This window comes from Oryzias latipes, chromosome 14, assembly GCF_053564925.1.
Source record: "Oryzias latipes strain Hd-rR chromosome 14, Olatipes_Hd-rR_3.1".
In the NCBI taxonomy this organism is placed as follows: domain Eukaryota; kingdom Metazoa; phylum Chordata; class Actinopteri; order Beloniformes; family Adrianichthyidae; genus Oryzias; species Oryzias latipes.
Genome location: NC_136250.1, coordinates 20,128,014 through 20,141,580, shown reverse-complemented (window position 1 = coordinate 20,141,580; position 13,567 = coordinate 20,128,014). Strand labels below are relative to the sequence as shown.

General features: G+C 38.5%; 1 protein-coding gene across 5 annotated transcripts in view; it reads right to left on the bottom strand.

Moving 5' to 3' along the window:
* The window catches only part of nlgn2b (neuroligin 2b), a 140,177-nt gene that overhangs the window by 13,979 nt on the left and 112,631 nt on the right, over positions 1 to 13,567 (bottom strand). For all 5 annotated transcript variants that reach the window (XM_023962099.2, XM_023962100.2, XM_078930301.1 and 2 more), the window contains one exon: positions 3,760 to 3,945. In XM_023962099.2, coding sequence (XP_023817867.1) covers positions 3,760 to 3,945 — 186 coding nt within the window. The remainder of the gene's footprint in view (positions 1 to 3,759; positions 3,946 to 13,567) is intronic.

Sequence of the window (13,567 nt, the reverse complement as noted above, 5' to 3'; positions counted from 1 at the left end):
TTCGCCGTCCACAATCTTTTCTCAGACAACATTAAATGACTTATATATACGAAGTACCAAACGCCAAGCAGAAGAAATTGGGCTGCTGGATGAGCTCCATTGATCTTGATAGCTTTGTTTTGTTGTAGTCCCACTACTATGATGCAAAGGTACACAATAGGTCTACACTCCACCCCGCATGAGCCGTGACTGTCCAACTTTGAGGACAGGAACAGACCATCCTGCTCAGTGGAAAAGAGGCTTTGTAGTCAATGTTTTTTCTCCACACACCCCTGACCTATGAAGGACCATCTGCCTTTCAAAGGTTCTGATTAGGTCTGAAGTCCAAACTGGTTCAGAAAAGGATTCTTCACTTTTTCTATATCGTCATCAATTAGCATTTGACGTCCTGGACTTGGTTTGCCGAGTGTTTTGTTCTTCCAATTGTCAAACATTTTGACAGAAAATCGCACAACCAGACAACCAAGCGCACTATTTTTTTTCTTTTCTTTTAAATAAAGATTTAACATGTGCCTTACAGTGCAAAAAAAAAAAAAATCAGCAAAAGTTGCTATTTATTTTTAATTTCTTTCAATTTTTCGCCATGTTTGGCCTTTGGTGGACAGAAAACCATCATACGCTCAAATTCAGAGCAACTTTTCGGGCCGTATCCCTTAAACGGACAGGTTTTATGTCCATTTTTAGAAATTCTGTCTTGATAGTGGCCACCAGGGAGCTTCAAAAGGAGCTTCAGAGCTGGCGTCAAATCAGTCAGTAGGCCACATAACCACACCTGTGCTTTCTTTAAAGTCAGTCTTTCTGATGTGCCAAACTGGTTTCTGGCATCCTTCCCTCAAAAAGGAGGAGGATGCAAAGTGTGGGCGGACACCAGATTTTTTTAAAATCAACTCCACGGAAAACATTCTTAAATAAATAAATAATTTATTTTTCACCCTCAATCCTGTAATTTCTTCATATGTAAGAGACAGAAGAGCTTTTATTATTAAAAAATTGTCATATCTGCTGAGTTTCTGACTACCTAATTTTAGAAGATCAAACTCTTCCTCCAAAAAAACAAAACAAAAAAAAGTTCAAAAAGCTCCTTTTTATTTTAATGTAGGGCAGTGGTTTTCCAATTATTTCTAATAGAAAAAAATATATATTTTCCCACAAAACAATGAATCTTTTGACTGATATATTTATGAAAAAGTATAAAAAGAAATTCTTCATGGCGTCAGTCAAGGTCAAATCACTTAATTACTTTTATGATGGAAAGCTCACATCTGTCTGTTTGCTTTAATCCAGGTGATGACCCTCTTTTAGGCCTGGCAGAGTAGTTTAATCCATGAAAAGATGCCAGGATCTTCCTTAAAATGACCCAAGCCTTGTCAAAAGTATGACAAGAACTTTGGCATAACAAGTGCCAGCAGTTCAAATTTAAACATTAAACTCAGATTGAATTCTGAGCGGAAGACAGTGCCTGTCCTTGCCTTTTGAGCATACAAGACCCTTTTCGCTGGCAACACAACAGCACCTGAGATTTGTTTAGGTCTGCCTAATCAATGAAACAAGGTTGTATATTTTCTTGAATGCCTTCTCTGGCGAGATAAAAGATGTTTTTTCTGCACGCATGAAGGATTCGCAGCAATGAAGGATTCAGACATTTTAATCTTTCTCCGGTCATTGTGGTCAGTGTGAAGGTTAACGGTAATAACATAATCTGAATTCTTGGTAAAGTTTTAAAACCACATTTTCATCTTTCATCAGCTCCACAAACAACCCTCACATCAGAGGATTAGTAAGCAAACATCTGGCGGGGTTTTTTTTTCAGAGACGAGAAGGTGTGAGGCAATTACTTTTTGGCGTTTGGTAGCGTTAAAAAAAAATAAAAATAAGCGCCTGTCTGAGACATCTTGTGTACAAATCAAAACCATCGGAAAAGGAGCACGGAACACAAACCTGATGACCAGCGACTCCTTATGCTGGGAATTTTGGCGTCTCCCTACCTCGTGAGAAACAGGCATGGCGCCAAAAAGACCAGCTTGCCACGCAGTATGCCCTAATCTGTTAACATGGAGAGTCAGAAAGTTCTGCTGTGAACCCTAAAACATTGCAGAAAACACTGAAAAGTATCAATTAGTGGTTGCTAATATTATTCATAGTCGGTTCAATTTTAACAATCTGATTTACTGACCTAAAATGGATCCGGACATCTTTAGCCAAAACTTCTACCAGTGTGACTCAGAGGTAAATATGCAGATACTGAACCTAATGTTCCTCAATCCAAATGATATTTCCCAAAATTGCTATGATTAATTTATTTCATTTTTTAAACAATTCTGTAATGACATAGGTCGACATAGGTCGATAGGTCGATTGTCACAGACAGAAGGATGTGGTCGGATCGTAAGAATATAAACCAATTCCTTGATTAAGTCGATTAATCGTCACACCCCTGTAGACTGTTATTTTAAATGACAGCCTACAGTTTAAAATCAGTGCTTCTTTTTTTACTCGTGTGTCAAGAATGAATGTAAGTTAGAGCTTTACAAAAGCAAAGGTGAGGGGGTGCCGGATATAGTTGATCTTTTAAAAGGTTGGTGCCATTGCTTTAGGATTAAAAAAGAAAATGACCTGAGAAAAAAAGAGATGCAAGGCAAGATATTAATGATCTTTCAAACAGTTTAGCCTCTTACAATTTGATTTATTTATTTATCCATATTTCTTTTTATGTATTTACTTAGTCCTAGACTTTGACTAAACAGAAAACAAAATAATATGACAGGCAAACTTTTTTTTGTGACATTGAAAGGGCAACAGACAAAAAAAACAACAAACGTATTATTTCTGCCCCTTTTGCTAAGTACATTAAACTATTCGTACAATTTTTGTCTCTCTAAACACTAAACTAACAAAACAAATTACAAAAGATAAAGAACGCCAAGAAATGTGGAGTTTTTGGTTTAAACACAAAATATAACTTTAAAATATAGACAAAACAACTAACAATTGGTATTGTTTTAATTTTAGAAACTTTACATTTGTAACATTTCTGTTAAATATATTTTATTATTAAGCCTGTTGGATTTGTGGTTAGAATCATTCCATAAACCTCATACTCTAAATCACATCTTCCTTTAACTTTAGTGAGTGGAATAAATTGTTTTTTTTTTTTATTTGTAAACATTAAAACAAAAAGTTCAAAACCTTCAAATGGTCAAAAAGGCTGCAGTTTCAGCACTTTGGTTAGCTGTGTTTTCCAAGCAGAGCACCTTGTTCCTGGTCTGCAGGGTTACTGGGTATTCCCAGAATTCACAGTTCTGGGATAAGACTGCAGAATGAACTTCCTGATTGTGACCCTGAGCCACACGATCAGTAACGCCTCCAGACTTTGACTGCTAGAGTTCATTGTTCAGGATGGACAAGGCTTTTTCCTCATTCTTTGTCTGATTTTCTCTCATCTATAAAAGCGTACAGTGTCCCCCGCTTATTTGCTGTTTCGAGTTTGTGTATACATCCCGCAAAAAGAAAAAATTAAAAATGCATACGATTTACGTAATAATTGCATATAATTGCATGTACATAGTGGCTGTGTGACACTGCCTTAAAATGAGCATGCAGAGTAAGCGTTAATGAAGGGAGGCTTTTCATTTAAATATTTTTGTGAGCGAATCCTGTCTGGATCTTTGGAGAGTAATGCCTCCAAATGCTAAAAATTCTTATCAGCTAAGTCTTCTTTCTCCTTGAATGCTAAGACAGGACTGACGGAAGCTAACGTACCCTCGGAGTGGTGGGAGAGGATGAGGAGGTTCACACAGGCAGCTCCAGCCCCCGAGCCAAAGATGGTGATTCTCTCTGGGTCTCCTCCAAAGTGGCCAATGTTTTCATTGAGCCAACGCAGAGCCTGGATCTGGTCCAACAAGCCATAGTTCCCCTTTGCAGACTGGTCCCCTGTGCTCAAAAACCCTGCAGGGGCAAATAAAGCAAGCAGAAAGAGAGAAAAATACAAATGATCGAGGAGTTTTTTGAAATCTCAGGGTGTCTGGGCATTATGCTGCGCTGTTTTTTTCTTACTTTTTCATATTGTCCCATGCAAATCTAGAAAGCAGTGTGCTGTCTTTGTCATTAACTTCTCAGCCTCCAGCTCACAGCACGGCTGAGCGTTCCCACTGAAGGCTCATCAAATTACTAACTTCAAATGCCCACGCTGAAAGTTGGACCAAACTTCTCCGCAGAGGGAGGAGGAGAGTGGCAGAAGGCAAGTTTCACCCACTTTCCGGACACGCAGCAGGTGCACACCCACAACGAGATAAAATAAACTAAAAAAAAAACCACAACGATCCAAATGGACAGAATACTTTGTTCCTGCACTAGAGAATGCCTGTTCACGTGTCTTAGAGCAAGCTGAAATTCAAATATTGCGTTAACGGACTTCATAATCCGCTCAGCTCCCACTGTAAAGTCTGCAGCAGGGCAGGAAGGCAGGACAAAAAGAGAGCCACTTCATCATACATGCCCCGGATTTGATTCAGCCGCCTCGTCTCTTGATTTTCTCACCCGGACGGTAAAAAGATTCAGCGATTATTCAGGAGAAAACACACCACTGCCTGAGGTGCATTCATGATGTGTGGCGCCATCAGTTCACACAGCAAAAAAAAAAAAACCTGCAGGGTTTTCTTCTTTTCACTTATTTAGTGAGACTTTTTAGTGTGTTTTCTTTCTTGTTGTTTTGTTTCTGGGTGAATATAGTACACTGCTGACTAAAATTTCAACATGCTAATTTGTAAAATAACTGCAACCAGGAGCAGTTTGAAAAGTGTCTCATTAGAAGTGCTTCTCAAGATTTGCTTGCAGAGAACCTCAATGAGGTTTGTAATGTTCATCACAGATACAATTCAACTGTGAGAGACCGAGTGTAAAAAAGAATCCAGGAAATTACATTGTTTGATTTTTAAAGAATTTATTTGTATAATGAAGCAGAAAATAAATGTTAACCTCCTATAAAGAAGCAAAAAAAAATTCTGTTACTTTTTCAAGAAGCTCTTTTATCCTCCACTTGGTACTAATGTCAGCTATTTGAACTGGTTATCTGAATAAAAGACGCCCGTCCACACCCTTAAACAGTCAGTCTGCAGCCTGTCCACCATGACCAAGACCTCAGAGCTAAGAGACAAGACTGTACACCTGAACAAGACTGGGAGGAACCAATGAACAACAAACAAGCAGCTCGATGAGAAGAGATCCACTGTTGGAGCAAGTCTTAGAAAATAGAAGATATAAACAAGATCACTGACAGTCTCCCTCCACCTGGAGCCCCAATATTGGGAATCTCACCTGTTGGGAACAAATGATCCGAAGAACGGTAAGGAGACAGACCAGGGGCCTCATTTATAAACGTTGCGTATGCACAAAAGAAGGCATACGCCACTCTCTACGCAAGAATTGAGATTTATAAAAAGCAAACTTGACGGGAAAATGTGCGGTCCTTCACGCAAGCTCTGACCCAGGCGTGGACACAAAAACGGGTGAAATGAGAAACGGCGACACCGTCGGCAGATGGAAGAAATACGTGAAAGTGAAAATGACAATAGTGCCTCTCATAAATAACATGAAGACTTCACAAAGCAAGTCTTACAATTAACAGCCTACACGAACACCCGTTTGATCGATCAGCAGTGAAACAAATAAAAAAAATCAAACGAAAATTACAACAGAAATTCAAATGAACACTTATTTGCAGAAAGAAAAGTGAAATATGTTCTGCTATATTGGCATGTTGTGCAATTCATCCTCATAAATAATATAGTTAACAGAACGAAATAATGTACAAAACTGATATTCTCGTCAGTGTGTCCGTCTGGCGGAGCAGATATAGGTGCAATTAGACAGACAGATGGATAGATGGAGAGAGATGCATTAATTGTCCACTGGGGAAAGTTGTTTTCATAGTAAAACATTTATTCATAAGATATGGAATTATGGTATTCATGCATATGCCTTTAGTTTGTTTTATTTTTGATAAAACAATGTATGGCGTACGTCTCAACCATTCAGAAAGCAACAAGAAATTACATTTGCGCTGAACAATTTCCCATTTCCACGTCGATTATTACTGACATCTGTAGCTTGTCAGATGTAATTAAATGGAGGGAAATAAAATGCCCCATCACAATGCGTAATGAGTGACGCACAATGGCTGATCTTGCGCTCTTAGAAGATGTGGCAAATAGAAGAATTCGGAGTGAACGCATCTTTAGACTGCAAGAAGACTTGCTGGCAAACGAGGACGAGTGGCTTATGAGCCGGTTCCGACTTCCTTGAGGCGTCTTGTTGGACCTCTGCAGGCTTTTCATTTCGGCCACGGTCCGAGGTTGTGAGGCTACAGCATTTGGCGTCTGCCACCGTTTGCCACTCAAGTGCCTTTTTGGCATTAGTAATGCCCACACTGTGCCCTCCAAACAAAATTTTTCTCTAATAGCAGCGTGGCTGGATCTTCCAACATGACAATGATCCCAAACATATCACCCGGGCAACAGAGTGGCTACATACAAAACCATTTCAAGGTTCTTATTGAAAATACCACAATCTGATTTTTTAGATGGTGTCTGTCACAGCTGAGGTGAACATTACAGAGTTCTCATGTTTTAAAGTGGAACACTGTGCAGAATTGGTGACAGCTGAATTCTGTTGTCCCCTGCTGTAATGCCAAATAAATTGAAAAAAAAAAGTTTTTCAAAGTCCTATCAGCTTCAAAAACAACCACAATATCCATGACTGGAAGTTAGTCTGTTAGTTTTTTCTAGGAGTTTTTCTATATTTTCCTCAATCGTTCAGCCGGAATTTGTCTTCGTATTGAACCTCTTATTTTGAAAGGGTTTCCCCTTGTTCACTGTGTTGTGCTTTATCTGCAGTCATTCTGTCTCACCTGGATTCTGTTTCCTAAAAACACATCAGTTGTTTCTCTGCTGTTGATCTTTTAGTACCTATCATTCCAGATCACCATGTTTTTATTACAAAATCCTCCTCGATGGATTCTCTAATGAGCTTCTACTGCTTTTTTTCCCTTCAAGTTCCAGTCTTTTGTTTTACTTGTTCTTTATTTAACCTGGAAGAGCTGCTTCCCCGATGCCTTTTGTTTGCCTCAGCCCAGTTAATAAAACACTTGTCAGTCAACCAGCCGCCTTCCAAATCAGACAATCGCTTCTTCCTACTGCTGCCAGGCGTGAAAAAAAAAAAAAGCCAGAACGCAAACAAATTGAAGAATATGAAAAACAAACTTGGGATGAGAGCAAAATCATTTTCAGATGTTTGTAGAAATGTTTTGAAGCTACAACTGTTGAGGAAGATTCACCAGAGTAATTGTCATGGGTACTTTATTTTCAAAATTATGTCCCATAATGGAAAATGTATTAAAAAAAACCCTATGCATTGTCTCTTGTGAGTATATCAGCATAGCCTGGTCTGTGTCGATTCTTTATGTTACTTAGCACAGAGAGCTAAGACTAGTTGGAACATTCATTCTCTAATCATAGCAGAAGGTTTAGGGGCTGTCATCTGGACTTAGTTTTTAAAGTTAAAAGATGTTTCACCTCTTATCCAAGAGGCTTTGTCAATTCTGAATTAGCTAGTAAAAGAGCTGGTATATATGCGCTCATGGGGGAGGAGTCAGACCTGAAACTGGATAGTATTGTCAACTTATAACATGGTCCGGGTGAATACTTGATTCTGATTGGCTGCTGGGTGTGCGTTAAAACCTGATAACCGCACGGTGACAAAAGAAGTTCCGGTCACGTAGCTTAAATGTTTTGTATTGTTGCGCCGGCTTCTTTAAAACAACCTTTTGCTTCATCATTTGGACAAAAACAAGTGGTAAGAGGTGAACTTTCTCTCTGAACTGATGCTTTATTCAACCAGTCTGAAAGATCCGCATATATATATCGCCGAATCTTAACTGCAGCGGTGGTGCGCCACGACGGGGACTATTTGTTACATCGCGCCGCATCACGTAATAAATAGTCCACTTTTTGTGAGAAAAGCGATCCAAATCGGAAAAAAAACAAGAATTAAGGACTAAAAACCGGTTAATATGTATTGCTTTTGTAAGTGACAATGGTATAAGCGGGTCAATGGCCTTCGAAGCGCGCGTTATTACTTTTTAAACGCACTTCGCCTACATGTTTTTTTTTTAAAAACTATAAGCGAACATGCACTTAGCAATAATCATAACAAAAATATAAGCCCGTTTAGAAGATCATCTTCTAGCTCTATGTCGAAGCTTGGTTTGTTTACAACGGAACTTCCAATGTCTTCAAACACGCGCTGCAACCAATGATGATGTCACATTACTTGATTGGCTGTACGTTGGTCTGATGACGTGTGAGATAGTGATTGGTCTGGAAAAATTACGGCACAGCCGTGGAAGAAAAAAATTGGAAGTTCTGTTGTAAACAAAGCTCCAATATAGAGCGAGAAGATCAGTTTAAGATACAGTCAGTGGTAGTAACAATTTACAATTCCTTAAACTCCTTAAACAAAAGTGCTTTAAAAAGTTGTTGTGCTGCATTTGTAAACATTTTACTTAAGGTAGATGAGCCTTTAGTCTTACTCGGTTTTATTGTGTTGTAGTTTTCTCAATAATTTTGTTTTATTTGCTTTAGTGGTATAATACAGGTGACGTTGTTGTTACCAGACTATAAACCAATAATAAATGGTCATTTTTGCTCAATTTTTGTTCAATTTTTTTTAAAATTATAGTTTAGGAATGGAAGTATTTCAATTTTTGTTTTTTTCTTACTTTAAAAAACTCCTGTAGCTCAACTCTTAAGGTGTTACTCTATATTTGCATACTTTCCTTTATCTCGTTGGAATATCTTTTCTAACATCGCACATTTGACTGTAGCACAACTTTTGGACACCTGCCTCTGGCAGTCAAAACCGTCTCTAGCATAGCATACATTTATTTACATTTCTCACTCCTGCTTTTGGAGGATTTTTTTTTATATTTTCTTTGAATTATTATCATTTGAGAGCTTAAAAAAAAGCTGAAAAAGTACACACAAATACTTAAAGTTTCAGGTAGTAAATGTGGTGTAGTGAGCAGGTTAAGGACTTTCATTGTTTTATTACAGTCAAAGAATCGGCACGTTTTACCTCTTGGTCAGTTATTTTCTCGGTGATAACGCCCCCTATTGGAGAGACGTTGTAACTGCACAACATTCCCAGGATGTTTGTTTATTCTCCAGAGGAGGGTGCGAACAGACGGCAGCCTGAAGTTAGATTATCAGACAGATTTGACATTTTAGACATTTTTTTGATGCATTGCTCAAAAGGAGATGGATAAATTCTTTCTGTAAAGCCGTATGGAGGACCAGAGCTAACCACACTGTGTCCAAAAAGAGAAACAAAAAAAACATTACACACAAACAGGAGCAGCATTGATAGCAATGTTACTGTTAGGATGTCAAGATAACATATTTTCTGTTTTTAAATGCACCAATGAGATCAAAGAGAATGACAAATAATATAAAGGAAAGCTGCAGGGGGGTAAAGCTGTTTTAATGCTCTGTTGGTCCCCCTGAATCCATACTGTAACTCCTCATGAAAAACCATTCCTCCTTAAATGAGCGATCTGTTGTTTTTAGACAACATTTTAAAAGGATTTCACACAAACACAGGTCTGAAATCGGCTAACACATTAGGATGGAGAGTGGGCTTTCCAAGCAATGCTTTAATTAAAGCTAATTTAAAAGCCGTTGGTACATAGCTGGTCAATACAGAAAGATTAATCTAAGTCGGGAGGTGTTGATAAGTGGTGGAACATCCTGTAACAGTTAATTGGAACGTGGTCCAATGATGTTTTAGAACCCCCCTCGCTACCATTAGTCAGGCAGATCGATCAGGAATAAAAAAAATAAAAAAAACAGTCAAATGAGACATTTAAGGTTTTTTTTTCCCCCAAAGACAAAATATCAGAGATACAGTTTCTATTTACCATTGATATAAGATCAAAATCTTAATTTTATTGTTTATTCTACAAACTCAACTTGTCAATAAATCAGTCCATAAAATTGTTTATGTTCAGCCAGGATTCTAAGCGCTGGAAGTTGACTATAAAGTAAACCAATGAAGCGTTTTGTTCCTTTAAAGTGTGAAGCGCTTTACAACCTGCAGCAGTTTGGCTAATTTAAGGCAGACTGAATAATTCTTTAACGTGGGAAGTGGTCATTTTAAAATTATGACTCTGTAATTTATGCACATTTAACCATTATTTTGTACAATATACTGTGTATTTAATAATAAAAAAAAACTTTAAATGATATTGTATATGCAACATTTCCTAAAGTCATTTTCTGTGTCTGAATTAACAATTACATACAGTCAGGATCATAAATATTTCGACAGAGACACATTCTTTCTAATTTTGTTTCTGTACATTACCACAGTGAATTTTTAATAAAACAACTCAGATGCCATTGAAGTGCAGAGTTTCAGCTTTTATTCCATGGGTTGAACAAAATGTTTGCATAAAAATGTGGAAAACTAAAGCATATTTTAAACACAATCCCTTCATTTCATGGGCTCTTAAGTAATTGGACAATTGACTTCCATGCTATTGCATGGGCAGGTGTGGGCAATTCCCTTGTTATGTCATTATGAGCGAAGCAGATAAAAGGCCTGGAGTTGATTAGAGGGTTCGTGCTTGCATTTTGAAGATTTTGCTGTGAACAGACAACAAGCGGTCAAAGGAGCTCTCCATGCAGGTGAAAGGAGCCATCATTAAATGGAGAAAGCAGAAAAAAACCATGCCAGAAATTGCTACAGTATTAGGAGTGGCAAAATCAACAGTGTGGTACTTCCTGAGAAAGAAAGAAAGCACTGGTGAACTCAGCAACGCAAAAAGACCTGGACGTCCACGGAAGACAACCGTGGTAGATGATCGTGAATCATTTCCATGTTGAAGAGGAACCCGTTCACAACAGCTAACCAAGTGAACAACACTCTCTAGGAGGTAGGGGTATCAATATCCAAGTCTAAAATAAAAAGAAGACTGCATGAAAGTAGATGCAAAGGGTACACTGCAAGATGCTAGCCACTCACAAGCCTCAAGAATAGGAAGGCTAGATTGGACTTTGCTAAAAAGCCTCTAAAAAAGTTCTGGAGAAACATTCTTTGGACAGATGAAACCAAAATCAACCTCTACAAGAATGATGGCAAGAGAAAAGTATGGAGAAGGCGTGGAGAAGCTCATGATCCAAAGCACACTACATCATCAGTAAAACACGGTGGAGGCAGTGTGATGGTCTGGGCGTGCATGGCTGCTAGTGGCACTGGGACACTAGTGTTTATTGATGACACGACACAGGACAGAAGCAGCCCAATGAATTCTGAGGTGTTCAGAGACATCCTGTCTGCCCAGATCCAGGTGAATGCAGCCAAACTGATTGGGCCGCATTTCATAATACAGATGGACAACGACCCAAAACATACAGCCAAAGCAACCCAGGAGTTTATTAAAGCAAAGAAGTGGAATGTTCTTGAATGGCCAAGTCAGTCACCTGATCTTAACCCAGTTGAGCATGCATTTCAGGCATTTAACTTGTTGCAGACTAAACTTCAGACAGAAAGGCCCACAAACAAACAGCAACTGAAAGCCGCTGCAGTAAAGGCCTGGCAGAGCATCCAGAAGGAGAAAACCCAGCATCTGGTGATGTCCATGAGTTGAAGACTCAGGCTGTAATTGCCAACAAAGGGTTTTCCACCAAATATTAGTAATGACCATTTTGTTTTCAGTTATTTAATTTGTCATATTACTTAGGAGCCCATGAAATGAAGGGATTGTGTTTAAAAATGCTTTAGTTTTCCACATTTTTATGCAATCTTTTTGTTCAACCCATGGAATAAAAGCTGAAAGTCTGCACTTCAATGGCATCTGAGTTGTTGTATTTCAAATTCACTGTGGTAATGTACAGAAACTAAATTAGAAAGAATGTGTCTCTGTCCAAATATTTATGATGCTGACTGTATTCTGTCTTTCTTTAAATGAACCCCATATAACCAATAATATCATATTTCATAAATGTATTTCAGAGACCCCTATCTCATTAGCATGTTATTATCTTTACTCAGAGAGCCTATACCATGCAAAATCTAAATTTTTGAGCTTTTGAGATTATCATAATGTTTATTCCACACAAAACAACCCCAAAGCGGTATTTTAGTCCATTCATGCATTTCTGAGTATTCCTCTGCAGCCAATCAGAATTGAGTATTTCACCCGGACCATGGTATAGGGTAAGAGTAACTCATCTATTGATAATCATTTCTTTTCAATGACTACTTGCTGTATTGAAAGAATCCAAAATGTGCTGATAATTAATTCCTTTTTGAAAACGTGTGTATCAAATTTCTGGTTAAATTAGGCATTTTTATGTCGGTATTTGTGAATCCTAATAAAAAATTTTCTCAGCAAAAACTTTCTTCAAAAAAAAAAAAATTGATTGAAATAAAAGTCACATTTTTGTCAGTTCTTTAATGTAGTGGGCCTTAAGAGTATGGCCGTATAAAAAACCTCTAGACCCTCTAAAAGTCTCCCAAACAACGATTTAGCTGTAAGAGGACAATGATCTGTTCTCAGCAATAATGATAATGTGATAATGAACATAAAAAACACAAAGTGTGATTAAACTGTGATGTAGACTTAATAGGATTAACTAGTTCATGAGGAAACCACATCTGCTCCCAGCCTCCTCACTGCAGTGCTGAAAAGGTTATTAAAAACAGAAATCTCATTATTACCGTGTATAAATGTTGCAGAAACGTGTGTCTATCTAGAAAGGAATACATCAAGTCATTAAGATAATGTTTACAAGTTAGCACTGACTGAACCCGTCCCAGTAAACGCTTTGCTCTTAGCCTGACGGGACTCTGACCCAGTCATGTATCAGTACTGACCCGCACCGCCTATCAAAACCGCGGGCACGTGTCGACGGCCCAGCCATGCTGGGCTGCCAGCCACAGTTGCCTGGCAACGGTCCAAGGCCTCGGGTAAAATGAAATGGGTAGACACTCACAAAAGCACTTCCATACTCATATTTAAGCAGGAAAACAACAACATGCAAGCGGACATAAACTTAAAGAAAGTAGCCTCACGCTGTTGAGTCATAAGTACGAGCTCAGATCTGAGATTGAGCTTCGGCCTCCTGCAGCTCTCAATGAGGGATCAACTCACAGAGAGATTTTTTTTCTTCCTTTTTTTCTGGGTTTATCTTTCAGCATTGAAGCCAAACACACTCCTTTCTTTTTCCACTCGTTCTTTTGCAGCAAGTTTTCTTTCTGATTCCTCCACCCCTTCTGCTGAGTTGGGGCTTCCTCCTGACTTTAGCGCTGAGAGCTGCAGTTTATGATGCTGCTGCACTCATGCATATTCAAGACTCGCTTAAGGTAACGGCTAAGCAAGTGTAAGGAGAGTCATCAAGGCCCGCGCTGAACAAATACATGAAAGAAAAACAAGAGAACAGAACTCATGATGGAGGGACACGCATCACTGCAGCCATTAGGAGTTTTTTTTCATTGAAAAAAACATGTTGCA